The sequence below is a fragment of the Takifugu flavidus genome, chromosome 3 (genome assembly GCF_003711565.1).
Source record: "Takifugu flavidus isolate HTHZ2018 chromosome 3, ASM371156v2, whole genome shotgun sequence".
Classification (NCBI taxonomy): Eukaryota; Metazoa; Chordata; class Actinopteri; order Tetraodontiformes; family Tetraodontidae; genus Takifugu; species Takifugu flavidus.
Genome location: NC_079522.1, coordinates 13,380,576 through 13,402,102, shown reverse-complemented (window position 1 = coordinate 13,402,102; position 21,527 = coordinate 13,380,576). Strand labels below are relative to the sequence as shown.

Here is a 21,527-nt window from a genome sequence, read left to right as displayed (position 1 = left end):
CAGCGCCTGCTCCTCGCCCCTGCTTGGAAGTTTGTAGCATCACACCGATTGCTACTGTAATATTTGTGTTTGCTCGCGACCTTTCAGTGGCTGTGTAAATAACCGTACGCGGACTTTACAACGCCGCACGGTGGATGGATGAGAGACTGACAATTCCAGCAGGTGGCGATGTTATCCTGTGCTTTTGAGTAACGCTTTTGTGGCATTTTATTGTGTCGTCATATAACGTCAAGGTAGTATACTGTTATCTGGTACGTTTTACGCCTGTATTGGTGCGACAATCAGGTATGGTACAATAGCGATTACGTAATGATGGCAATCATAGCGGCTAACCCTAACCAGAATAATGTGTGAACACTATCAAGTGGCTGTGGGCGACAAAAACCACAAATAAGATAAGAATCTTATATACAAAAGCCCACACGCTGTTTTTTTAGATACTATTACCGCATCGACGGAGGGGGCGTGTCTGTTGCGAAAGGGCCCCGCACAGACGGGACAGCGTATTCCGGGCTTTGGAAGAATTCGACCAAGATGTTCTCCTCCCGAACCTCTGTTTTTGAGTATTATTAAAGAAAAGTGATTGGAAGTAACAGACTCTTAATGGCAGCGTAACCTGCGCCAGCGTGCGTTTTTACGCACACCGGACGACCCGGGGCGAACCGAACTTCATCCTTTTCATCACCGCTTTGACTGTCAACTTGTCATCTCGGTCTTTTCGGAAGGAGGCTATCCAATGAAAGGTGGACTCCACCATGGCTTGCGCTCCACCCGAAGCGAGGAAGTTTGCCCGGGGTCTCAACAAACCAGGCACCGCCGCAGAGCTGAGGCAGAGCGTCTCGGAAGCTGTCAGGACGTCTGTGATGGTGGTATGGGAAATATGCTGATTTGCTTGTGCCGCTCATAACCACTGAATGACAGCATACCACTGACAATAGTTTTAGTTTTAACTTCCCTTAATTCAGAAGAAAAATTTGCCTCGGTCCGTGCAGATGCATGCTGACAGCCTCATTCATGATTTATTTGAAAATGGTGGCATTTCCATAATAGTAGTCTGTCGCGTCGTTTGTTGTGTGTCTATGCTTACAACTTTCTTAGAGGGGTTGCCAGGTAACTGAAACATACACCCTCAGCTCATTACACCACAAAGAAAGACCTCATGCACAAGGATCAGCACACTTCTGTCGTTGATGCTGTCACATGATCCAGGCTGGTGCACCTTCCAACCAGATAGGTTACAAACAACAGCTGACAAATAACATTGCTACAGCCTATCAATTATTTTATTTTATTTATTTTCAGAACAACACACATGATGTATATGTGGGTCATGGTTGGATTGTGTTTGGCCATCTTTGCTGATTGATGGGATGTTTATCGTCATTCTAATCTATCTAACCCAGCCTGTTGTTACATAATAATCATCAATAGAACATTTTTGTGCCACTAATGGCTTCCGCTGTCAGCTATGGCCAATTCTTTTACAATCCATCAGTGTGATTACAGGTCTTGTAATAGATTCACATTAATAAAAGCCTTAACTCGTTGTGCTAAGTTAATACATATTGATGATTAATAGCGCACCAAAGGAATTTTATCTGTTAACATTTGAAAGGATTAAGTGGACTCAGTATTATAATGTACAGTATGTATTTGTTCTGTTGGTGCATGATAGGAGAAGCTCAGGCATTCTGTAGATAGAATGGTGACCCTTAACTTACTGTGTTTGCTCTGAGGTTGATCGAGGGCCATTACCAAACAATGTAACAGTACAGCTGCTGCATAGTTGACCTGACAGAGCACAGACTGGAATTCAAGCGAAACAATTCAACCAGACAGTAAACGCGACAAACTTGACATAAGCAACCAACAACAGTATAAATCAGACATTTTCTTTTTTCATTTTCTTCAACTTGACAAACCTGCCCATGAACCAGTTCACACAGGCTGATGACTGAGTTTGGGTATGCTGTGCATTTGGTTCCAATTATGTGCACATAGTACGTCTGCAAATAGCATACTTCTCTTGAACCTCTATTTTTGACCACTTAAGGCGCAGCTGTTCCCCTCCACCGTGGAGACTGGCATGCTTTCATGGTAGAGCTAAACATCCACTATATATACTCAACATCAGAGACTTTCCGCCACAGCCCAGCAGAAAGCATGCACACTGGCCTTGGAAAGTGGTAACTCTGATGTGATCAGCTTGATTGTTGGGCCAGAACGTATTCTGCTGCTGTGCAGACATAAAGCATCACTGTAGCACACATGAATGTCCATTATCCAGATATTTACTTCACATTCATTCCGCAGCAGCCTTTTCATTGTTGTCTTACCCACAGTGGGTCGGATCGGATCTCGGGGCTGGAGTTAATATTGAATGAGATGATGGTAGGTGTCCCAGCTATTTTTAAACTGCCCTCTCTCTCCTCTGTCACACCAGAACCCCCGAGGGACCATCAATTATGAATAATTGCATATGTGGTAAATCATCTTAAGGCCAGACTGACACCATATTAATGACTGAGTTGTTCACTTGAGCATACTCATGACAGTTCCTTTGGCTGGCTGGAAGCTCAGTCATAGTTAACAGTGAAGGCTGAGCAGTAAAGACAGCCCCTGAAGTTTTAATAATCACTTCCAACTGTGGGAAATGCTTGCTCAGACAGTTTGTTACCTCTTTTGCTGTATGAGGGAATTTGGTGCACCTTCACAGACGCTATTTAAAATACCTTAAACCTAAGTTTTTCTGCCTTTCACCTTCAGCATGCACATTGACTCTCCTCAGGAGGATTTGGTGTGTTGTCTCTGTTGATCAGGAAAAAACTCTGGCCCAGATAAATTGCAGATTTGTAGTTGATCCTGCGCTGCCGACACATATCGGCCTCATGATGGGGCAGAGATGATGGTGGACCGCCATGGTTGTGGTCGAGTTGTAACTCCTGAGCCACTGCCTCTGATAGCTGAAGAGGGCTTTTCTGTCTGTGCGGTTTCTAGTTCTTCTTTATTTAGCCTGCCTCATTCTCTGTGCCATTACCACCCTTACATTTAAGTAAACACCCCCTCTGTTTTTGGTTCAATGACCAGTCTAGCATGTGAGTGTATACAGGCGGATGCTTTCCTGACAGTTTTGAATTTCTTTTCTTTTTTTAACATGGCTGTGAAGCAGTCTCTGTCCATTGTCAGTTTTGCCATATTCAATAAGCAAAGACAGCTACAATATACTACAATATCATTTTTATCCACAGAAAATATGCTGTTTTTGTGTGAATGCCACACCATTTTTATTGGAGACGAGACTCAGATTGATTCCTCTACAAGCTATATTATTAATGTGACTGCATAATACAATTTCAGGGATGCAAATGAGCACTTCAAATGTGCTTATACTGCCTGAGATGTGCTGTAAAGTCTGTGCACTGCCCCAGCATAATGTTAAAACCATGCCATTGATTTATGGTGACCCTGGCCTTAATTTCTGCCTGATTAACAAAACAGTTGCCATTTCATTCAGAAATGTAGCAGGCCTTGTCTGCAGAAATTGGGTAGTGACCATAAAGCAAATTTTCTGACCCATTTGACACAACTGCACATCCAATTCTCTGTAGTATCTGTACAATATAGCAATCAACCTGCAGGATGGAAATCCTGGTTCCTCAAGAATGCTTCCACATGAAAGGTTAGCCTCATATATACAGTAGTTACAATTGCTAAACTTAAGGGAAAAAAAGACAAAGGCACTGTCAGAGTCCCAGTTTTGGTCATTATTGTTTTTATTAGCCTTTGAGAGTATTGAATGTAGTCCAAACCTCATGCTGGGACACTGAGATCCTGTTCTAGTCTGCCAAACTACCTGCAGGCCTTTCGTGAAACACTCAAATCAGAATCCAAATCACACGAGACCATCCCAGATTGAACTGTTCCATTCATTATTATTATCTTAAATTTAGCTCCCAAATGAAACTACTGATCTATTTGCCAAGATGAAGAAAAATCAGTCGCACATTTAAATCCATTATGGGGACATGAGGGACACTTGTGAAGGACACGTCCATCAATCTCTGCTGACACGCACCGTTACACTGTTTAATGAGTGATTTAATCCATCTTTCATGCCTAAAAATTACAGCAGTCAGTAGACTCGTGATAGGTTGGTGCTGCATTTCTGTGACAGACCATATTTGTTACTGGCAGACAGATGCAGCAACAGAACGAGATTTGAGAGATTGCTATCAAAGTTTGGGAAAAGATGCTACCTGAGGTAATTTATGTACACTGAGATTTATTCACTGATGAGCTAAACCAAACCCACAAAAAAGGGCTTACAATGAGAGGAAATTGAACAGAACAAGTCACCACTAAATGAGAAATTTCAGACTTTTGAAGATAGTAGTGTAATTCCAGAAGTCCTGAACCACTTCCTGAAGAAACCCTCTAATTATGCTGTATACAAGTTCCTCCCCTTTATTTAAATAGCTGCACAGCACCCGAATTGCTTAACATTTATTGCTCAGTTTTCCAAAGGTTTTGTAGAAGAATATATATATATATATGTTCCCCACCTGTACTCCAATGTTACCATTGGAATGAATGAGCAGAGATTTAGAGAAGCATGAATTTGTATTCTTCTAAATGTAAAGTTGAGGATCTCATTCACATAATTAAAATTAGTCAAAATTGCCAGTTTAAATGTGTTTCATGGCAATTCTCTCACTGTCTGCAAAACATTTTCCTCTGCTACTTTTCATTAAACAAATAAATCTTGGCTGTCATGCAATCGCTTGAAACCTTTCCTTGCTGCACATGTTCTCCAGGTCATGTCACAGTATGTGTTTGGCAAAGCTTCCACAGTCACCCCCTCCCTGGGCATTTGCACAGGCTTGCAGCTTGCATGACATCATTTTGTTGTGATTTAATGTTGTGGACCTCAATTTAAAAAAAAATAAAAATAAAAAAAACATGCTGTAAGAGGAATTTTCTGGCTCCTTTTCTAATGAGTCATCGCGCCTCAGTGTTGTTGCAGTAACAAGAGTGACCTGTGGGGGGCAGTAGTTTTGCACAACGATAAGAATTGTTTTTGAGCCCAGAAATGTTCAGAAATCTTCTACTTAGAATGTAACTGGAGTAAACACGCCATAATTGCTTTGGCTTCCAACACTTTCAGTGTTTGTACTTTAGAAAGACTCTTTAATTGCATTATGGAAAATTGATCTGATGATTCTCTTTGCTCTTTCTTGCTGCAGCATCAATTTAAAAAATCTAATTTCCTCAACTGCTGGTCGAGTATGAACACCAGACTTGTGCAGAACCTGAAGCAACTTCTCTGAATAATTTGGATGAATAATTTTATGGATGTAAATCAGCTCACATCTATGCTTCAGCCAAAAGGATCTGAGGATGTTTAAATGAGCTGATGTTTTACAGCATTTGTCCTGGTTGTCCTATGAGGACATGTCACATGACTGATCAGTCCAATGGGTTAAGAGCTTTGGGCAAGCCACAGCAGGTCAAGACAAGTTAAATTATTCCTTTTAATGTCGTGTAAGTGACATCAGCAGAATGACTGCAGAGAGGGAGAGAGAGAGAGAGTGTGTGTGTGTGTGTGTGTGTGTGTGTGTGTGTGCCCGGCTGGTTTTACTGTTGACAAAGCCCATTCAGAGAAATGACTAAGCTGTAAGGTAAGGGAGGGAGAGAAAGTGAAGGGGATAGGAAGGAGAGAGTGATGGAGCGAGGCTGAGAAAAGAGGGAGGGGGAGAAAGAGAAAGAGAAGGAGGGGGAGAGGGGAGCGCCTCAGCATCCTTCAACGGAAAGAAGTAGGAAAGAAGAGTCAGAGAGTCGACGCCCAGCTCTGAATGAGCAGCTTCTCTGTGCTCGCTCATCCCTTCAGAGGACACGACTCAGCTGTCTTTGCTGAAGATAGCGGCTGTGATTTAAGGGGACCGTCGGCGATATGGGAGATTAGAGACCTGGAAAGACCTCTTTCTTTATGTGGAAGAGGTCGAGGTTGAGGGATCAAGAGTAATCAAGGTGGTTTGTACTTGGGCTCTTTTCTCCTGTCGCCGGCACAATGGGATGCACCACTAGCATGGTACTGTTGGAGGGGTTGCGCTCCATCCTTGAGAGAAACTGTGGCTACATTAAGGGGGCGGCGATAGAGCATGGCGCTCTGGAAGAGGAAGAGGAAATACTGAGTCTGAGGGGATCACAGCTCTGGATTCCCACCACTGCTCTGGTAAACCCATTTTGACATTTACGTCCTTACTCCCACATGTTTGAGGAATTTGAAACAAGCTTCCACTTATTTAAACTGAGATTGTATACCTTTAGTTGCATTTCTAATTTAAACCCACAAAACAATTCAGGATATACAGCATTGTTCATACTAGAGCTGTAAAGTAAATAGCGTAAAGAATCGTCAGATAAAACTTGTGTTGCTATAAGTTTCAGCAGAATTTTTCAGCTAACAAGCTCCCCGAGGAACTAAATTGATTATATCCTGCAGTAACTCCTGATCACATGATTACCAGGGTAGCATATCAAAAGCATGTCTAAAACATTGGGCCGTGAAGGAATGTGAAATTACAGCTCAGGCTTTGCAAGTTTACTTTTGCTGAGCATGGAAAAGTGTAATCCTTGTCTTGGAAATTTCCCTTGCCCATTTTGTCATGCTGTCTTGCAATTTCACTCTGCAAGGCTACACTGAGCTAATTACACTGGGTCGGCTCCATTAGCCCACAAGTTGTTATGTTATGTGAGAAATTTAGTGGGCAATCAATAACAAGGATGTTAATTTGGATAGTGAACACTGAGTCAAGGACGGTCAATGCAGCCATTAACACTTGTGAACACAGCATTTCCTCTACAACCCTCAAGCTTTGGTTGGCCTCTAACACAATAAGGTACCTGTGCAGTAGCATTTCCTTCAGTAGATGTATGTAAGTGTTGATTGTGGTATTTACGTGTGCAACTCGTGATAACAAACTGCTTTGGTTTATTTTTTAAACCCTTTACACTATTATACCCATACCAGAGGTTTTGTAAATCACTCAAACGCAGATAAAAGGTTCTGAATCAGAAGAAGTAGGACTGTTTTCCCTCTTTGGGTTCAACATTTTACTCACCATTCTGAGGAGTCAATCTGAAAACAAACTCACAAGTCACTTTTTCCAGCCTGTTTTGTTTCTCTTGAATGTGGAAAAAGTTGATCCCACCTGGTTTAAGAGGATTTTGCATTACGCAGCCTTTAGTGCCCTTGAGAGTTCTTGCATCATAACGAAATGTGTCTTTCATGTCAGATTTGTTTCCTCTTTATTACCTGTAGCACCAGCATAATGTAATTGAGAGCAGAGCAGTGAAATGAATTCTTTGATTCAAAGAAATTCTCCTTTCTTATTGGGAACATTGACTCCAGAACTACTTGTACCTTACATCTTCTAATATAACAAATGGGGAAAAAATATGTTGATACATCCAGTAAACCATTTTTTCTATCTATTCCTAGACAGAGGGAGGAAGAGGGAACTAATGTAAGGGGGAAGTTTCTTTCTTCATTTCGGGCAACACCCTCACACTTTCTGTCCCCTGGGTTCCTGCAGCAATCATCAGCCCCCAAAAATGACATCAACAGGCTCTTACGCAAGTCTCTGAAGGTTGTGTGACGCGCTAGATGTATGTATGTGTGTCCCCTGAGAAGGGCGTGGACAGCACACGTGTCCTAATTGGTTCAAGCTGTGTAAAAACAAATGGATGCTGTAATTCTTTCCCCTCCTACTCCCACTCACCCGATGTAAAACGGGGTTTTCTGCATGTCAGGCTCTGGAGCAGATCCCCCCTGCAAACTCGTTAACTGTCCCATCACCCCATACAGACACATACAAAGTCACACAACCTCGTGGTGCACTTGGCATGGCATCGGGGATAGCTCGAGGAAGCGTGAGTGCTGAGAGTGAATGAAGCAGAATGACCTCAGTGCAGCCTCCCTGGGCCTTTGACAAGAGGATGATTATCACGCCGAGCTGGTGACGCTGTCACTGAGGCCTCTGCAGGACTGCAGGGAGACGGTCCACTCAGCAGTCCGTTACAGAATAAGGCCAGCTGAAGGACAGGAGCCTCATATATTGGACTCCTTCACCCATAGGCTTCTTCTGTAGACTTTAAATGTGAAGAGATATTAGAAGAAACCAAAGAAAGTCCAGACTTTTTGAAGCCAAGAGTTCTCTTCGACCTGAATGGCGGAGAACATTCATCGCTATTTTGGCTCAAGTCCAAATGTTCAAGACCTGGAATCTTAAAAGGTAGCTGACTCCTGTATATATTACAGAAGATCAGTTTAACCTGCAGTCCATCCTTTTCAGTGTCACAGCCTCTGCACAGCTTCCTGTGTTTGTAGAAGAAGTTCTCTCTCTGAATGGTGCATTTCAGCTCGATCCTTTGAAGAGAGTACAGTTAAAACATTATGCTAATTAAGAACAGTGCCTCACACATCAGAGAACCCTGCCGTGTTAGAATGAAACACACACAGACACACACGTCCTTTGTGAGAGTGATGGCCCTGAACGAGACGCAGTGGCCTTTGAAGTCCTCGCTTCCCTGACGTCGCAGCATCCCCCTTTATTCTGTGCGAGAGAGCCCAGCCTCGATTCCTATGGATCTAATTGGATGAGTTTTAATCGCGCTTGTTGATTCAGCATCTCGTAAACATCTGTGTTGTTTGCAAGTTGTGTATAATGTAGCATTAGAGAGGGGGAAAACCTTCCCAAAAACAAGGATTTGCATTAATTTGCCCACAGTAATTCCAGACTGGAAAACTTTAAATGTCATCATTCTGAAATGCACTCTCAGATATGAAACAGCTGAGCCAAGGCGTCTTCTCTGCTTAAAGATTAAAGGCTGGTAATTCTCTGTAGGGACCGACTCTAAATAGATGGAGAAATGAAAGCAACACAAACTGTCCCAAAGCAGCAGGAGTGTGTGTGTGTGTGTGTGTGTGTGTGTGTGTGTGTGTGTGTGTGTGTGTGTGTGTGTGTGTGTGTGTAGAGCTCAATAAGGGGAATTTGTGTGTTTTATCTGACCTGCTGTGGTTGTTGCTGCAGTGCAGGAAGAGTTCAAAGACCAGTCGATGTGGAATAGAACTTCGACGCAGATCAAGTCTTCTCAACGTGGCCAGTACACTTTCCTGTTAATACAGTTTTTGGACACATTAGGAGACACCTCTCAGTAGAAAATCCATAAATTGTAACATTCAGCATTACAGTGCGGGAAAAATATAGGTTCTTTGTATGTTACAGTCTTTTTGGGTTACAGGGATAAGTCACCTTTCCTCTGAGAGTTAAGGCAGTTCAGTTCCATTTTGTCTCCTGGTCCAGATTTGGGGGTTTTGTAGCAATTGCAGCAAAGACAAATAGTTGGGAAAACGTTTTAGTGTAATTTCATATCAGTCACGTTGATGATGGATGAGGTATCAGTAAAAACTGATCCTGGTGTGCAGACATCCACACCCTGTGTCTGCACTGGGCTTACCTGGAATCCAGTGGAACAACACTTTCATGTTTGAAGGTGTGTTCATCTTAGATGATCCAAGTCCAAGGGGAGTTCAGAAAGAATTGCCAGGGTTAGTTTAGGATGAGTTTCCTTTAAAAGCAAAGAAACTGAAATGTGCTTTCAAAAATGTTTGGAGATACCTGCTGCATCGATTTCTTTGCAGTATGGTGACAGAATATTTTCCCTAAATACAGAGACCAATTTTTGACCTGTGGGCTCCCATTTGGTCCTATTTTCATTAGGCAGGTGGAGCAGGCACATTAAATCATGATCACTGGGCCTCTTTTACATTTTTAATGTGGGAGTGGTTGGTTTCATCTCCCCTCCTCTTTGTGCAGAGCACATTCTGTATTGTACATGAAAAAACATCCACACACTCCACAGCTGCACAGCTGCGAGGGTGGGAGGGGCCCCATGCGTCTGATGAGACACGGAGGCAGCAGAGAGGGATCTATTGTGAGGGGATCTCACCGGAGGCTCAGCAGAGCCCTCTTACCATTCACGCTCTGTGGTGTCATGGCAGCTCGGTAGTTGGGAGGTTCACACCTGGTCGACAGGTCAGACAGGCAAGACGGATGACCATGCAGGGCCGCGCGGGCAAGGCTCCCAAGAGGGAGATGGTGATTGAGTCCCCGCAGCAGTACAAGTGCCTGGCTGAGATTGAGGCAGAGGTGGAACCTGGGTCGCAGGTGGCAGGGGTAAGTGAAGAAGTATATCTGAAAACTCCAGTCCAACAAATGTTGGCTGGAGGGTTTTGTGAGTGGATTTAATAGAAATAGCGACTTCAGGGTAGACATCTCCAGGGGACTGCATGCTGATTGTTGTCAGGAAAGTGAAAGACTTGTGGCTCCTGCTGATTATTGACTGCTGCTGGGCATGTCTGCCAGACTGCTAATCTGACTGCACATGGAATCTTCACAGTGACAAAGATGTAATGGCTTGGAATTTCAGAGCAACACTGTCATTTTTATTTATTTGTTTTGCTCGGCCTCTGTGACCTTTCCTTGAAAGTCACCCTCTTCTTTATCAGCCGTGAATGTTAAACTTTCAATAGTTTTTGCGTTTCTCCAACAACGTGGAATAATAATATCCCATCCTGCTCATTATCTTCTCTCTGAATCATCCATTTGCAAACCTGGACTGACCCTTTTCTACTTATCAGATGATCTTTACGTCCAAAAGGCTGAGCGAGATGGAGGGATATTTTCATTACATCATCGGGGGGATTGGCTTGGACCAATGAAAACGTAAATCTGTGTTTTGACATCTGTTTAATTGGCCCGAGTTTATTATGTGTTCACTGGAATCAGACCAAGAGGCTAATCCAAATAATCAGGATCACAGGGCCATGCGTGGTAGACACATTCAGACATGGGAACTAAGACATGCACTGACGAATGGGTGCACACTTTTTATAAGCGAATAAAATCTAGGAATTTGAGCTCAGAGAATTGTTCCCTCAATCTTTCAAAATGTCTATTTTACCAACAATTAAGTGAATTTTCTTCGGTAATTTTGTGTGTTGGCTGGGAACATGCAAGTATGCTGTACTGAAGAACAACAGGACTCTGCTAAAGCTTCGCTTCAAATGGATCAAAGTGTTCACTACTTACTTCACACCAGAATTTCTTGACACGTGTTTGTCATATGTGAAGAAGCAGCTTCAGATATCACAGCCACGGTTGTTTGGGGAGGAATCCCTCAGGTCTTTCCTGTGGAATGTTGGAGCTGACATCTGCTGAGCCGGTGGATTTTATCATGAGCTGGGATCCACTATCTTTCCTTGGGCTGAGAATTAATTCTTACAACGCCCTCTCTGTAAGAATGTAGCCTGAGAAGGAACCACAGGATCCACGTCTGGATGTTATATCCTCCAAGTTTTTACTTTGGAGTTTGTAACTCATGAGATCATGACAGGGTGACTGGTACCAGTGCGTGCACACACTCAAACATGCACGCACTTGTGCATGCATTGAGCGTTATCTCCTCATCTAGTGTCTGCTTGTCTTAATCCACATTCATCTCGGTCTCGGTGCCTGAACCTCGTACTGGTGTGAATAGACAATAGCAACTCATTGTCTGTGTGGTCACTTCCACCCTTTCACTGATACTATTATTAATAGTGCAGCTCCAGTCGATCAACAAGTACACTAGCTATCAGTTCACCTCACCGCAAGAGGTTGATCCCATGTTCTCACCTTTTATTGGAGGTCAAGCCGAAGATCATAGAACCTCTGGACTACGAGAATGTGATTCTTCAGAGGAAGACTCAGATCATCAGCGACGCTCTCCGGGACATGCTGCAGTTCCCCAACGATGACTTCCAGGTAAGATGTGCAGATAATAAGCTTTTACGCCTTAGCTATAAATTATTTTTCCTCTTATGGGTAAAAATTGGACTGTTTTCTTCATCATAACACGATGACCTTTACTTCTGTTCATGTGGAGAAATCATTGCATCAGGACATACTTTTCAGCAGCTTTAAATCCTTGTTCTCGCCCATAGTCACAACTCGTTTCAGTCACATAAACATTTTTAAGTAGGGAAACACTCGGTCGCACAGCGACCTCCAGTTTCCAACTCCTCCCACATGAGCAGATTCAAACACCACATGTTCTCAGTGGGTTGTTCACACTACAGTTGTAATTCTGAGAAATATATAAAGTGGGTGAGATAGAAGTAGGAGGGATGATGAATACTTCTCAGATGGTCTGATGAGGTAGGAGTTAAACCTTATGCTATAAAAGGAGATTTTGGGTTGTCATGATCTGTACCAAGTGGTGCAGCTGAACTGGAGGAGGAATCGCCCATTCTGTCCTGTTGTACCAAAACATCCCAACACACACACACAATGATTTAGTCAAAGGTCATGCAAGCAACAGTGGAGGTTGAAGGCCCCCCCCCAATGGTTTCCATGGGAGCTGCTCAGTTGGATAGTGATAAATGAGAATGGCTGAAGTGACCTAAACTAGAACTTGGCTCAGTTAAATGACACAGCCCAGATTCAAGTGCCTGTTTGTTAATTGTTGGGGGCTAAACCTGTCATGTGTTGATGATTTGGAATCACGGTGGATTATCTTCAGTGGTCTGCAGTAATGCTAGTTCATTGCATGTGCAAGTGCTGCAGCCTCATTGAGCTGATTAATGAGGGTTATATTATAGACACAGATGTCTGTCATCAACACTAATGTTTTAATGTTGACTCGTGCACCGACTGTATGTTATCTTTAGCCCATTGGCTAATAAACACCAATATGCTGTTTCTGTTCGAAGAAATTGAAAGACTTTGTAAACATTGCAGCTCCTTGGTTGACAGATATCATAGGGCTCCACTCGCCTTTGAGAACAGCAGTGAAAATACCAAAAGGCTTGCTTTCATCTTGTTTTTCATCAATTTTACGTAAATTTGGATAAATTTGAAGTGTATTTTGAAATTTTGTGTCATTAACTGTACAAAAGCCAACATATCTCAGCCGCCCTCTAGTGGCTGACTTTGGTACACGTAATTAGCTCCTCCTGTACCATTTTAATAGCAATTTTTAATCAATATCACGTCATAATTGATGGAAGCTCCTCCAACACACAGTTGACAATCACCAGTACAAATGAAAATACCCTTTTTTCCTCCTGTTGTATCCACTTGAAGCCCTCACAGATCAGTATATTTCATACCACTTTTTTATTAAATTTGGGCCAGACTGTGGTGGGAAATCTCCCCATGTACAGTCAAGTTCTCAACTATTTCCCAATCCTTCAATGATGAGTGAGTGGTTTCCTTTGCAGGGTTGTCTGCAGTGCACAGCTATTAGTGAATGTGCATGTGCTCAGGAGACCTAGCCCTTCAATTTGTCTGACCAGCCACATGTTTTACATCATTGAGGTTTGAGAAAAAGGGAGGGGGGATCTGTCCAGACTGGAGAGTCTAGCATGTATGTTTCCTGGACGCACAGTCACACACATTGTGCGTGAAACCTTAAAATACCTCTCTTTTGGGAAGAAAAAGTGATAGCTTAAAGCACCTCATTAAATTAACTTACCCAGCGTACAGATTCATCATTGGACATTGGGATTTAACTTTGATCAGTGTATCTAAAGAGATTTTGATTCACCACAGATCCTACAATTTTTATACATTGTACACATGTAATCATGGAGCGTTTTTAATGTCCTCTCTGCAGGCATACATTCATCCTATCTTCCCTGCGGTGTGCAAACTCCAGTCTTTTTAGAACTGATGGAAATCATTTTAATTGGCAGGCAGCAATTTTTAACTATTAACTGACAGTGGTGGCATGCGAGTGGCTGTTTAAATCTGCATGTTGTCCATATAGACCATTTGCCTTGTGCACCACACAAATGCTTAAGCTGAGGGGAGATTTTGTTGCCGAAGCCTTTGCATTGTAAACCAAAGTGACCTTATTTTACATGAGTTTAATTTCATCTTGACACAGATTATATGACTGAAGTCTGGGCTTCTGGGATACTTTTGCTCCGCTGCACACTGAGTTACAGCAGACAACTAAAGGCAGAGGTCCACTGACTACTCATTAGTGTAAGAGTAGGAGTTTTCTCACTAAACTAGGTCGCTGTGCCGCTGTTTCTAGTCGCTTTTTTGGGTTAAGTTGAAGAAGAGAACTGTGGAGTGGTGCAATAGCTTCTGCAACATTCCATAGCCTGATTGGTTTGCCAGTCTTGATGCCCCGGGGCACATTTGCTCTTCAGTTATGGATATTCAATCTCTTCGTTCTACTTCCATTCTTTTAATAAGGCTAGCAGTAGCAAGATTTTGAACCCAAAAATGACTTTTTCTCTGTAGCACTTTTAATCGTTTTATTTTCACGGTTTAATGTCATTTAAAAGAACCACAGTAGCAATGTTATGTGTGATAACAGTGAATAAAAGTTAATATGGTAAGACTCTTGATGCAGTAGAATTATTTTCTTTGTGGCTTAAACTGCATAGGCTATCCAACTGAGACCTGATGGAAAGATAATGTGACATGAAAACTAGTAATATAAGTGTAGTTCATCAGGAACCGTGCCTCTTTTAAACATGTCAGACAGGGAATTAGTACAAATCATTACTATTGTCATTGATTTTTAAGCTGTATCATTATATGATGTTTGAGCATTTTTCCTTTCTCTTCTCAGATCTCGACACTCAGGCGCCAGGGCCGGACTCTGTTCTCCACTGTGCCAGAGACAGCTGGGAAAGAAGCGCATTCCCTGTTTGTCCAAGAGGTAAAACTAATATATACCTGGCCATAAGCCTGCTATGTCCATTCTTCCCCCATCTAAGGCTCTCTGCAGTGACTGAAGCCCCTCTTTATCCTTTTGTTAGGAGCACGGCCACGTTTGCTCTCCTTTCACCCAACTGGTGCTGCGCCTCGCACAGCCCAAATACCCACCAAAAATGAGAGGAGCCAAGCTAAGAATGGCTTTTTTGTCCACAGATAAAACAAAGTTGATAAGATTTAAGAAAAGGCTTTAGCAGAAAAATGTTTTCACCGCTCTCCTGAGATGGAGATTAAGGAAAATCAATATGTTTTTATACCAAATCATTGCTCTTAGCCCTTAGATGAACCCACGTTTGCGTCCTCCGCCCTCCCTGTTTCCTGACAACGCAGACAAATCGGCCACAGATGGAATCTGCAGTTCATTGGTGGTTCACATCATGTTGTTTCAGAGGAGCGGCGTGCAGGGGTGTTTTAGGAGCTGCTTGATCAAACCTGATAGGGGATAGTCCCCTTTGACTGCAGCCAGGAATTACGTCATCGCTACAGCACATCTGGAGCTGCTGCCTACCAATGAAAATGTATCTTATTTAAATTTACTTGAACACTATTCATCGGCTGTCTAAGCACACACATCTGAAACCTCTGTGGTATTGATTTGACCCACAAACCAAGTATTACGGCTGTCAAACACTATTCCTGCTGATGAGAACATTCAAATCAATTGAAGTCCACAGAAGCCCATTCTCAGAAAAAAAAGAGGCCCTGGATGCAAATCAAATATTCATCCTTTTTTTTTTCAGGTTATACGAGTAACCTGAGTCTGCGTATCTGGAGAATGTACTTAAATACAAGCCTGAATGAGCTGCTGTTAAAATGACCCCCCACACGCTCTCCACCGTCTGTTTCTGCAGTGCATCAAAACCTACAAATCTGACTGGCATGTGGTCAATTACAAGTACGAGGAATATTCTGGAGACTTCCGCCAGCTCCCAAAGTAAGTGCATTATCAACTGTTGTGCTGAAACAACTCTTACTGGCTGCTTCCTGTTGATCCTAAATGTCTTATTGTTCTTTTTCCTTAATCTGTTATTCATAATTGAACCTGATCGTAACCCTTCGCACCCTAAAAAAATCAAGTTCGCTAAATTTAAATGGGGATGATTTGAATTTCATTTTACAATGATGTGTTTTATCTGCCACAAAAAGTCATGGAAAGGACATTTTGAGTCTCACTGTTGTGCACTGCCAGCAGCCTTTGTTTATAGTGGAGAGGCTGCTTTACTCAGATCTCTAGAAAGACGGAAATTTGCAGCTCGGAGCTCTTCCATGACAACAATAGGAGACTTCCTATGTTTTTCCACCGAGGACAAGCGCAGCTATTCTGGTTCGGCTCTTGATTGACGCCATTTAAGTTCAAAGGATATCCCACAATGCCTTGTGTGTCCTCAGTGGAGCGCTTTCCTTGAGGACAGGAATGCTCTTCACAGATGTTGAACCTCATGCTAAAACACTGTTGAGTAAAAACTGTAGACAGGATCTGGCCCTGACCTTGACCCAGTATATCCTGGAAGCAACCCAGAACAAGCTGGGGCTTGTCAAGTTAACAGGCAAAAAGTCAGTCAGAAATAATCCGGAAATCTTTTTTTTGTTTTTACAGATTAAGGCTGTTAAGGAGCTAAATCATTACACATGTTTTCGTAGCATTGTGGGATGTTAATATTGCTCTTCTCGAGTTCAGCGTAATATTGAAATGTGTCTTTTAATTGGCTAAAAACAGACTGCAGTTGTAGCATTAATCAAACAAGGGATAAGCTGATTTCTGTAAATAATCAATGCTTCACTCTCTCTGTGCTTTCAGCAAGGTGTTGAGACCAGAGAAACTGGCTGCTCACCTCTTTGAGGTGGATGAAGATGTGGAGAAGGATGAGGTCAGTCAGCTGATTAGAAACAAGCTAACCTCTAAATTGAGTATTCCCTGCACAGGTATTTTCACTACATAGTCAGGTCCATTAATGCTACAGGCATCCATTTAGCTACAGGCTGGTGAATTTAATGGACACCATCCTGACTGAATATGGGCAGGGTTGGTCATAATTAGGAGCCTTCTTCTCAGGATTCAGCTGAAAGTCAACAAATTCTCATCTGTACACAACAGATTTAAAAGCTCCCAACAAAAACATGTTTGTAATAAAATGTGATATTTTTTCCGCCCCATAGGACACAGCGTCCCTCGGATCTCAGAAGGGAGGAGTGTCCAAACATGGCTGGCTCTACAAGGGCAACATGAACAGTGCAATTAGTGTTACCATGCGGGTAGGTGCACCTGTCAAACTGAAAGAAACCTACACGGCTGCTTTCTCAACATTGTTAACCGTTAGTGACTCTAAATGTGACATCAACTAGTGCAAAAACACAATTTGAATTCGTGTTTGCACGAGAAGTGTCCTTGGGCCTGTGAAAACAATTTCATCCATCCTCTCCGTAGCTGGAAAAGTAACACAAGATGCCGCTAGTTTTATGTAGCGTAGGACTTTTGGACAACTTAGAGGTGGTATCCTTTTGATTTTTCTCCTTTACTTGTGTAATTAAGATAAGATTTTAGGGACGGGAGCACATAAACATATGCTTTCACATGCTCTGGCATTATGGTATTTTTAGAATCAAAGAGTCCTGTTGGAATGTTAACACCCTCTAATTTGAACATCTAGTCCTTCAAAAGAAGATACTTCTATTTGACCCAGCTGGGAGATGGATCCTACAACCTCAACTTCTACAAGGATGAGAACACATCCAAGGAACCCAAAGGAACTATCTTCCTCGACTCGTGCATGGGTGTTGTTCAGGTAAAGGACCTTAAACATGAGCGTGGAAGCCGTTAAAGCTTTAAAAACCAATGTTTGCTTGCCTCCTCTTTCAGAACAGCAAAGTGCGCCGGTTTGCCTTTGAGCTGAAGATGCAGGATAAGAGCACGTTCCTGCTGGCTGCAGACAGTGAAGCAGAAATGGAGGAGTGGATCGGCACACTCAACAAGATTCTCCACAGTAGCTTTGAACAAGCCATGCAAGAGAAGAGGAACGGAGACCTGCACGATGGTGTGTCTCCACCCGGATTTTTCTTTGACAGCGTGCACCTGCCTTGGCAGATCAAGTCTTTTGTGTGCATCGGTTCATGTACCTCACCGCATTCTCGGATGCTTACTGCACCTGCAGGCTTTACAGAGACTGAGGCTAACACATCATTATGTTGTAACACAATTACCTTAGCTAACAGAGCTCATGGTAATCTCTCCAGCAGATGAAGAACATGGAAAAACAGACCCCTCGTCTGGAACTTTTCAAGACAGCTTTCAGGTTGCCTGCTTTTTTCCCTCTTGTTACACTGCAACATGTGAGACCCCAGTTTGACCACACAACAAGCTGCACTTAAGGGATAAATCCAGACGCTTTGCATGTCTGAAGGTGTGACAAGCCATAGGGGGAGTATAAAGTAACTGGAGCTAATCAGACATGTACCCCGCAGCTATGTTTTCCTCTTATTTTAACACATGCAAACATCTGGCATAGTTCGTTTTGTCTCCAAGACTATAGGCCAGATGAGGCTAGCACTTAACAGGAGTCTGGCCGGTAGCCTAAAAACAAACAAATAGAGGTGTGGCCCGTGATTCGCTGGATTTAGCAATCCAACATCAACACAAAGTCTCCCTCGTCAATCATTTTTTAGTGAAAATAGATTCAAAGTGTTTATCATGAACTGGCTGACACACAAACATAGATGGTTACTCACATGACCAATATATTCAGTTGTGTTGCAATTTTAACTTTTAATGTTAATATTGTGTTTTCCAGAGATTCTTAGGAAATAAAGCAAAAGGGAAGTTGTCAGTAGAGTTAACCACATGACTGGATGTGGGTTTATGTCTTTCTATTGGCCTGACCCCTCCTCAGATTGTAGCCGTCACATCTTTAGTTTGTTACAGTGCCACCCAATGGCCACACAGGGCATAACATGAATAAGAACGCAGCTCGTCTTTTGTGCTTCATTGTTTTCCAGACTGCCAGAGATATCGAGTCCAAATTGAGGAGTGAAGCACGCCTGAAACTCTTCATGTTGGATCCAGACACACAGGTGATGATGTCATGTAAAGTCATTTTTGATGATTGATTATACTTTCAGGTACTTCTGCACTTAATTTGTCCATGATATCAGTAGCTTGGAGTGACTGTTAAAGCTTTCCTTGTAAATCATTTCACAGAAATTGGATTTTTCTGGCATTGAGCCCGACGTGCGCCAGTTTGAGGAAAAGTTCGGGAAGAGGGTCCTGGTCAGCTGTAACGACCTCTCATTTAACCTGCAGGGCTGCATTGCAGAGAACGAAGAGGGACCCACCACTAATGTACGCATCATAAATTCATTACAGACTACCTACATCATTTAAAAAAAAAAAAAACAACCAAAAAAAGCAAAATAAAAGGCAAAGTCGCAGTCAGTTAAGACTTTGGCAGAGTTTCACAGTTAAAAGTAAATACTTGGCTGCCCCATCAAAACTAGTGTTGCTGGCAAGAGTGAAGTCCGCCACCATGGCAACCAGTCTGGGTCTTTCAGCATGTATTAGCACCAGTCTGGGGCTGGTTTCCTGCCGTCACTCTCCAAGGTTTCTCTCTCTGTAAACGACTCCTCATACACCCAGCACTCTACTGGGAAACCACAGCTATTAGCTCCACTACGCACACACACACACACACACACACACACACACACACACACACGGAGACAAAAGTACAGACAAATGGGTTTGTGTAATGGAATCCACAGTGAAAAACATCGAGGGAAGTTGAATTATATCAAAGCTGGAAAATTGGAAAATAATAAAGAGTCCATTAGAAAGAGCAGTTATCCCTTTACTTTGTTTTTCTCTCACTTTCCATGATCCATTTCAAACGTTTTCCCTTCCTCTGCTCTGTCATCACAGGTTGAACCGTTCTATGTGGTTCTGTCCCTATTCGATGTCCAAAACAGCAGGAAGATCTCAGCTGACTTCCACGTGGATCTAAACCACCCTCTTGTTCTAAAGATGACATCAGGCTCAAATGGTGGACAGGACTTGCGTATCAATGGCGGCGACGGCAGTCCCCTTGCCAGCCACAAACAGCGTATTGGGCTTCTGGAAGGCGCTCTGCAGTATCCCAGACAAGGGGTGTTTTCAGTCACCTGCCCTCATCCAGAAATCTTTCTTGTAGCCAGGATTGAAAAGGTCCTGCAGGGTGGCATTACGCACTGCACCGAGCCCTACATGAAGAGTTCAGACTCTGCAAAGGTACAGAGCTCTCATCGGCATCTACGGAAAAGATAATGGTGTAATGTATGCAAAGAAGGAGAAGTAAATCCCCCTTTTTCCTGCCTTTATCTAGATAGCACAAAAAGTGTTGAAAAATGCAAAGACAGCCTGCAGCAGACTTGGAAAGTACAGGATGCCATTTGCCTGGGCTGCAAGGTATTTTATTTTTGTGGTTTAACTCTCCAGGACATCTACTGTCATTAACAACAACCTTCTCATCATCAGCAGCATTGATAATACTCAAAAGCTTGTTCCCAAGGTGGTTTTGCAAAACAGTTCTAGCAGACAGCCCTAAACTTTCCCTATGCACTCTACTTATGTGGATATTCTCTGATACAATGGCTCCATACAATGGCTATACAATTGGATATACATCACAACAGTTGCTATAGAAAAGCCAGCCTCAAATGAGTCATATACGCAGTATAGTGGAGCAAAAGTCCTTCAAAGGCAGCCTTTTTAAAAAACTTTACTGTCTCTGCAGGCCTGTGTTCAAAGATGCGTCTGGAACATTGGATAAAGGCGCTCGCTTCTCAGCTCTTTACAGACAGGACAGCAGCAAGCTGTCAGATGAGGACATGTTCAAGCTGCTAACTGACTTTAGAAAGTATGTTTTGTTTATTCTGCACCCTTCAAAATCCCACTGTAATTGATTCGGTATGTATTTGTAAATGCAGCCTGTCTGTCTGGTTTTCCCAACAGACCAGAGAAAATGGCCAAACTCCCTGTGCTCCTAGGCAACCTCGATGTAACTATTGACAATGTGGCCCCGGATGTACCCCGTAAATTCACAATAATATTTGCTGTAAAGTCCTTGCCTGTCTTCATCAGGCATTCCCCCTAATTGGTTGCATTTCCTATCCAACAGATTGCATCACTTCCTCCTACATCCCTGTTAGGAACTTTGAAGGCAACGGGCCTGGCAGTGCTCTCCTGGAGGTGGAGGAGTTTGTGCCCTGCATCGCAAAGTGCTCCCAACCATTTACCATCTATAACAACCACCTCTATGTCTACCCAAAACACCTCAAGTATGATGGACAGAAATGTTTTGCTAAGGTACAAATAACTTCACTGAATTCATCGTCATCATCACCATCCTTGTTTTATTATTCAGCTTAAGTCTCAACTGGCCACTAAGCATTGCAGTGGAATCTGATTAGAATATTAATACTCTTAATGGTCAGCATGATAACAGGAAAGCAAACTCAGTATTGTGTCTGAAGTGCTTGGTTATGCCTTTTTAAAGACAACAAACATTCATTTGCACCATTTCAGGCCAGAAATATTGCTGTCTGCATTGAATTCAAGGATTCAGATGAGGATGGAGCCCGTCCGCTGAGGGTGCGTAAGCACACCAGGGGAACACGTTTAGTTTTTTATTACATCATGTAAAATTTCAGTAAAACACATGGTTT

The 21,527-nt window shown here is 42.8% G+C and overlaps 1 protein-coding gene across 6 annotated transcripts in view; it reads left to right on the top strand.

Moving 5' to 3' along the window:
- Positions 1–115: 115 nt before the first annotated feature.
- LOC130522622 (dedicator of cytokinesis protein 9-like) overlaps positions 116–21,527 on the top strand; it is a 35,424-nt gene continuing 14,012 nt past the window's right edge. For 2 of the 6 annotated variants that reach the window (XM_057027176.1, XM_057027171.1), the window contains exons 1-17: positions 9,915–10,238; positions 11,751–11,867; positions 14,692–14,781; positions 15,689–15,771; positions 16,636–16,705; positions 16,995–17,090; positions 17,486–17,620; positions 17,695–17,869; positions 18,069–18,127; positions 18,828–18,902; positions 19,030–19,170; positions 19,747–20,091; positions 20,186–20,268; positions 20,597–20,719; positions 20,815–20,894; positions 20,981–21,168; positions 21,388–21,453. In XM_057027176.1, coding sequence (XP_056883156.1) covers positions 10,116–10,238; positions 11,751–11,867; positions 14,692–14,781; positions 15,689–15,771; positions 16,636–16,705; positions 16,995–17,090; positions 17,486–17,620; positions 17,695–17,869; positions 18,069–18,127; positions 18,828–18,902; positions 19,030–19,170; positions 19,747–20,091; positions 20,186–20,268; positions 20,597–20,719; positions 20,815–20,894; positions 20,981–21,168; positions 21,388–21,453 — 2,049 coding nt within the window. In that variant the 5' untranslated portion in view covers positions 9,915–10,115. Of the gene's footprint in view, positions 870–5,798; positions 6,233–9,914; positions 10,239–11,750; positions 11,868–14,691; positions 14,782–15,688; positions 15,772–16,635; positions 16,706–16,994; positions 17,091–17,485; positions 17,621–17,694; positions 17,870–18,068; positions 18,128–18,827; positions 18,903–19,029; positions 19,171–19,746; positions 20,092–20,185; positions 20,269–20,596; positions 20,720–20,814; positions 20,895–20,980; positions 21,169–21,387; positions 21,454–21,527 lie in introns of those variants that run through there. The other 4 variants (XM_057027175.1, XM_057027173.1, XM_057027174.1 and 1 more) reach the window with 4 other exon arrangements.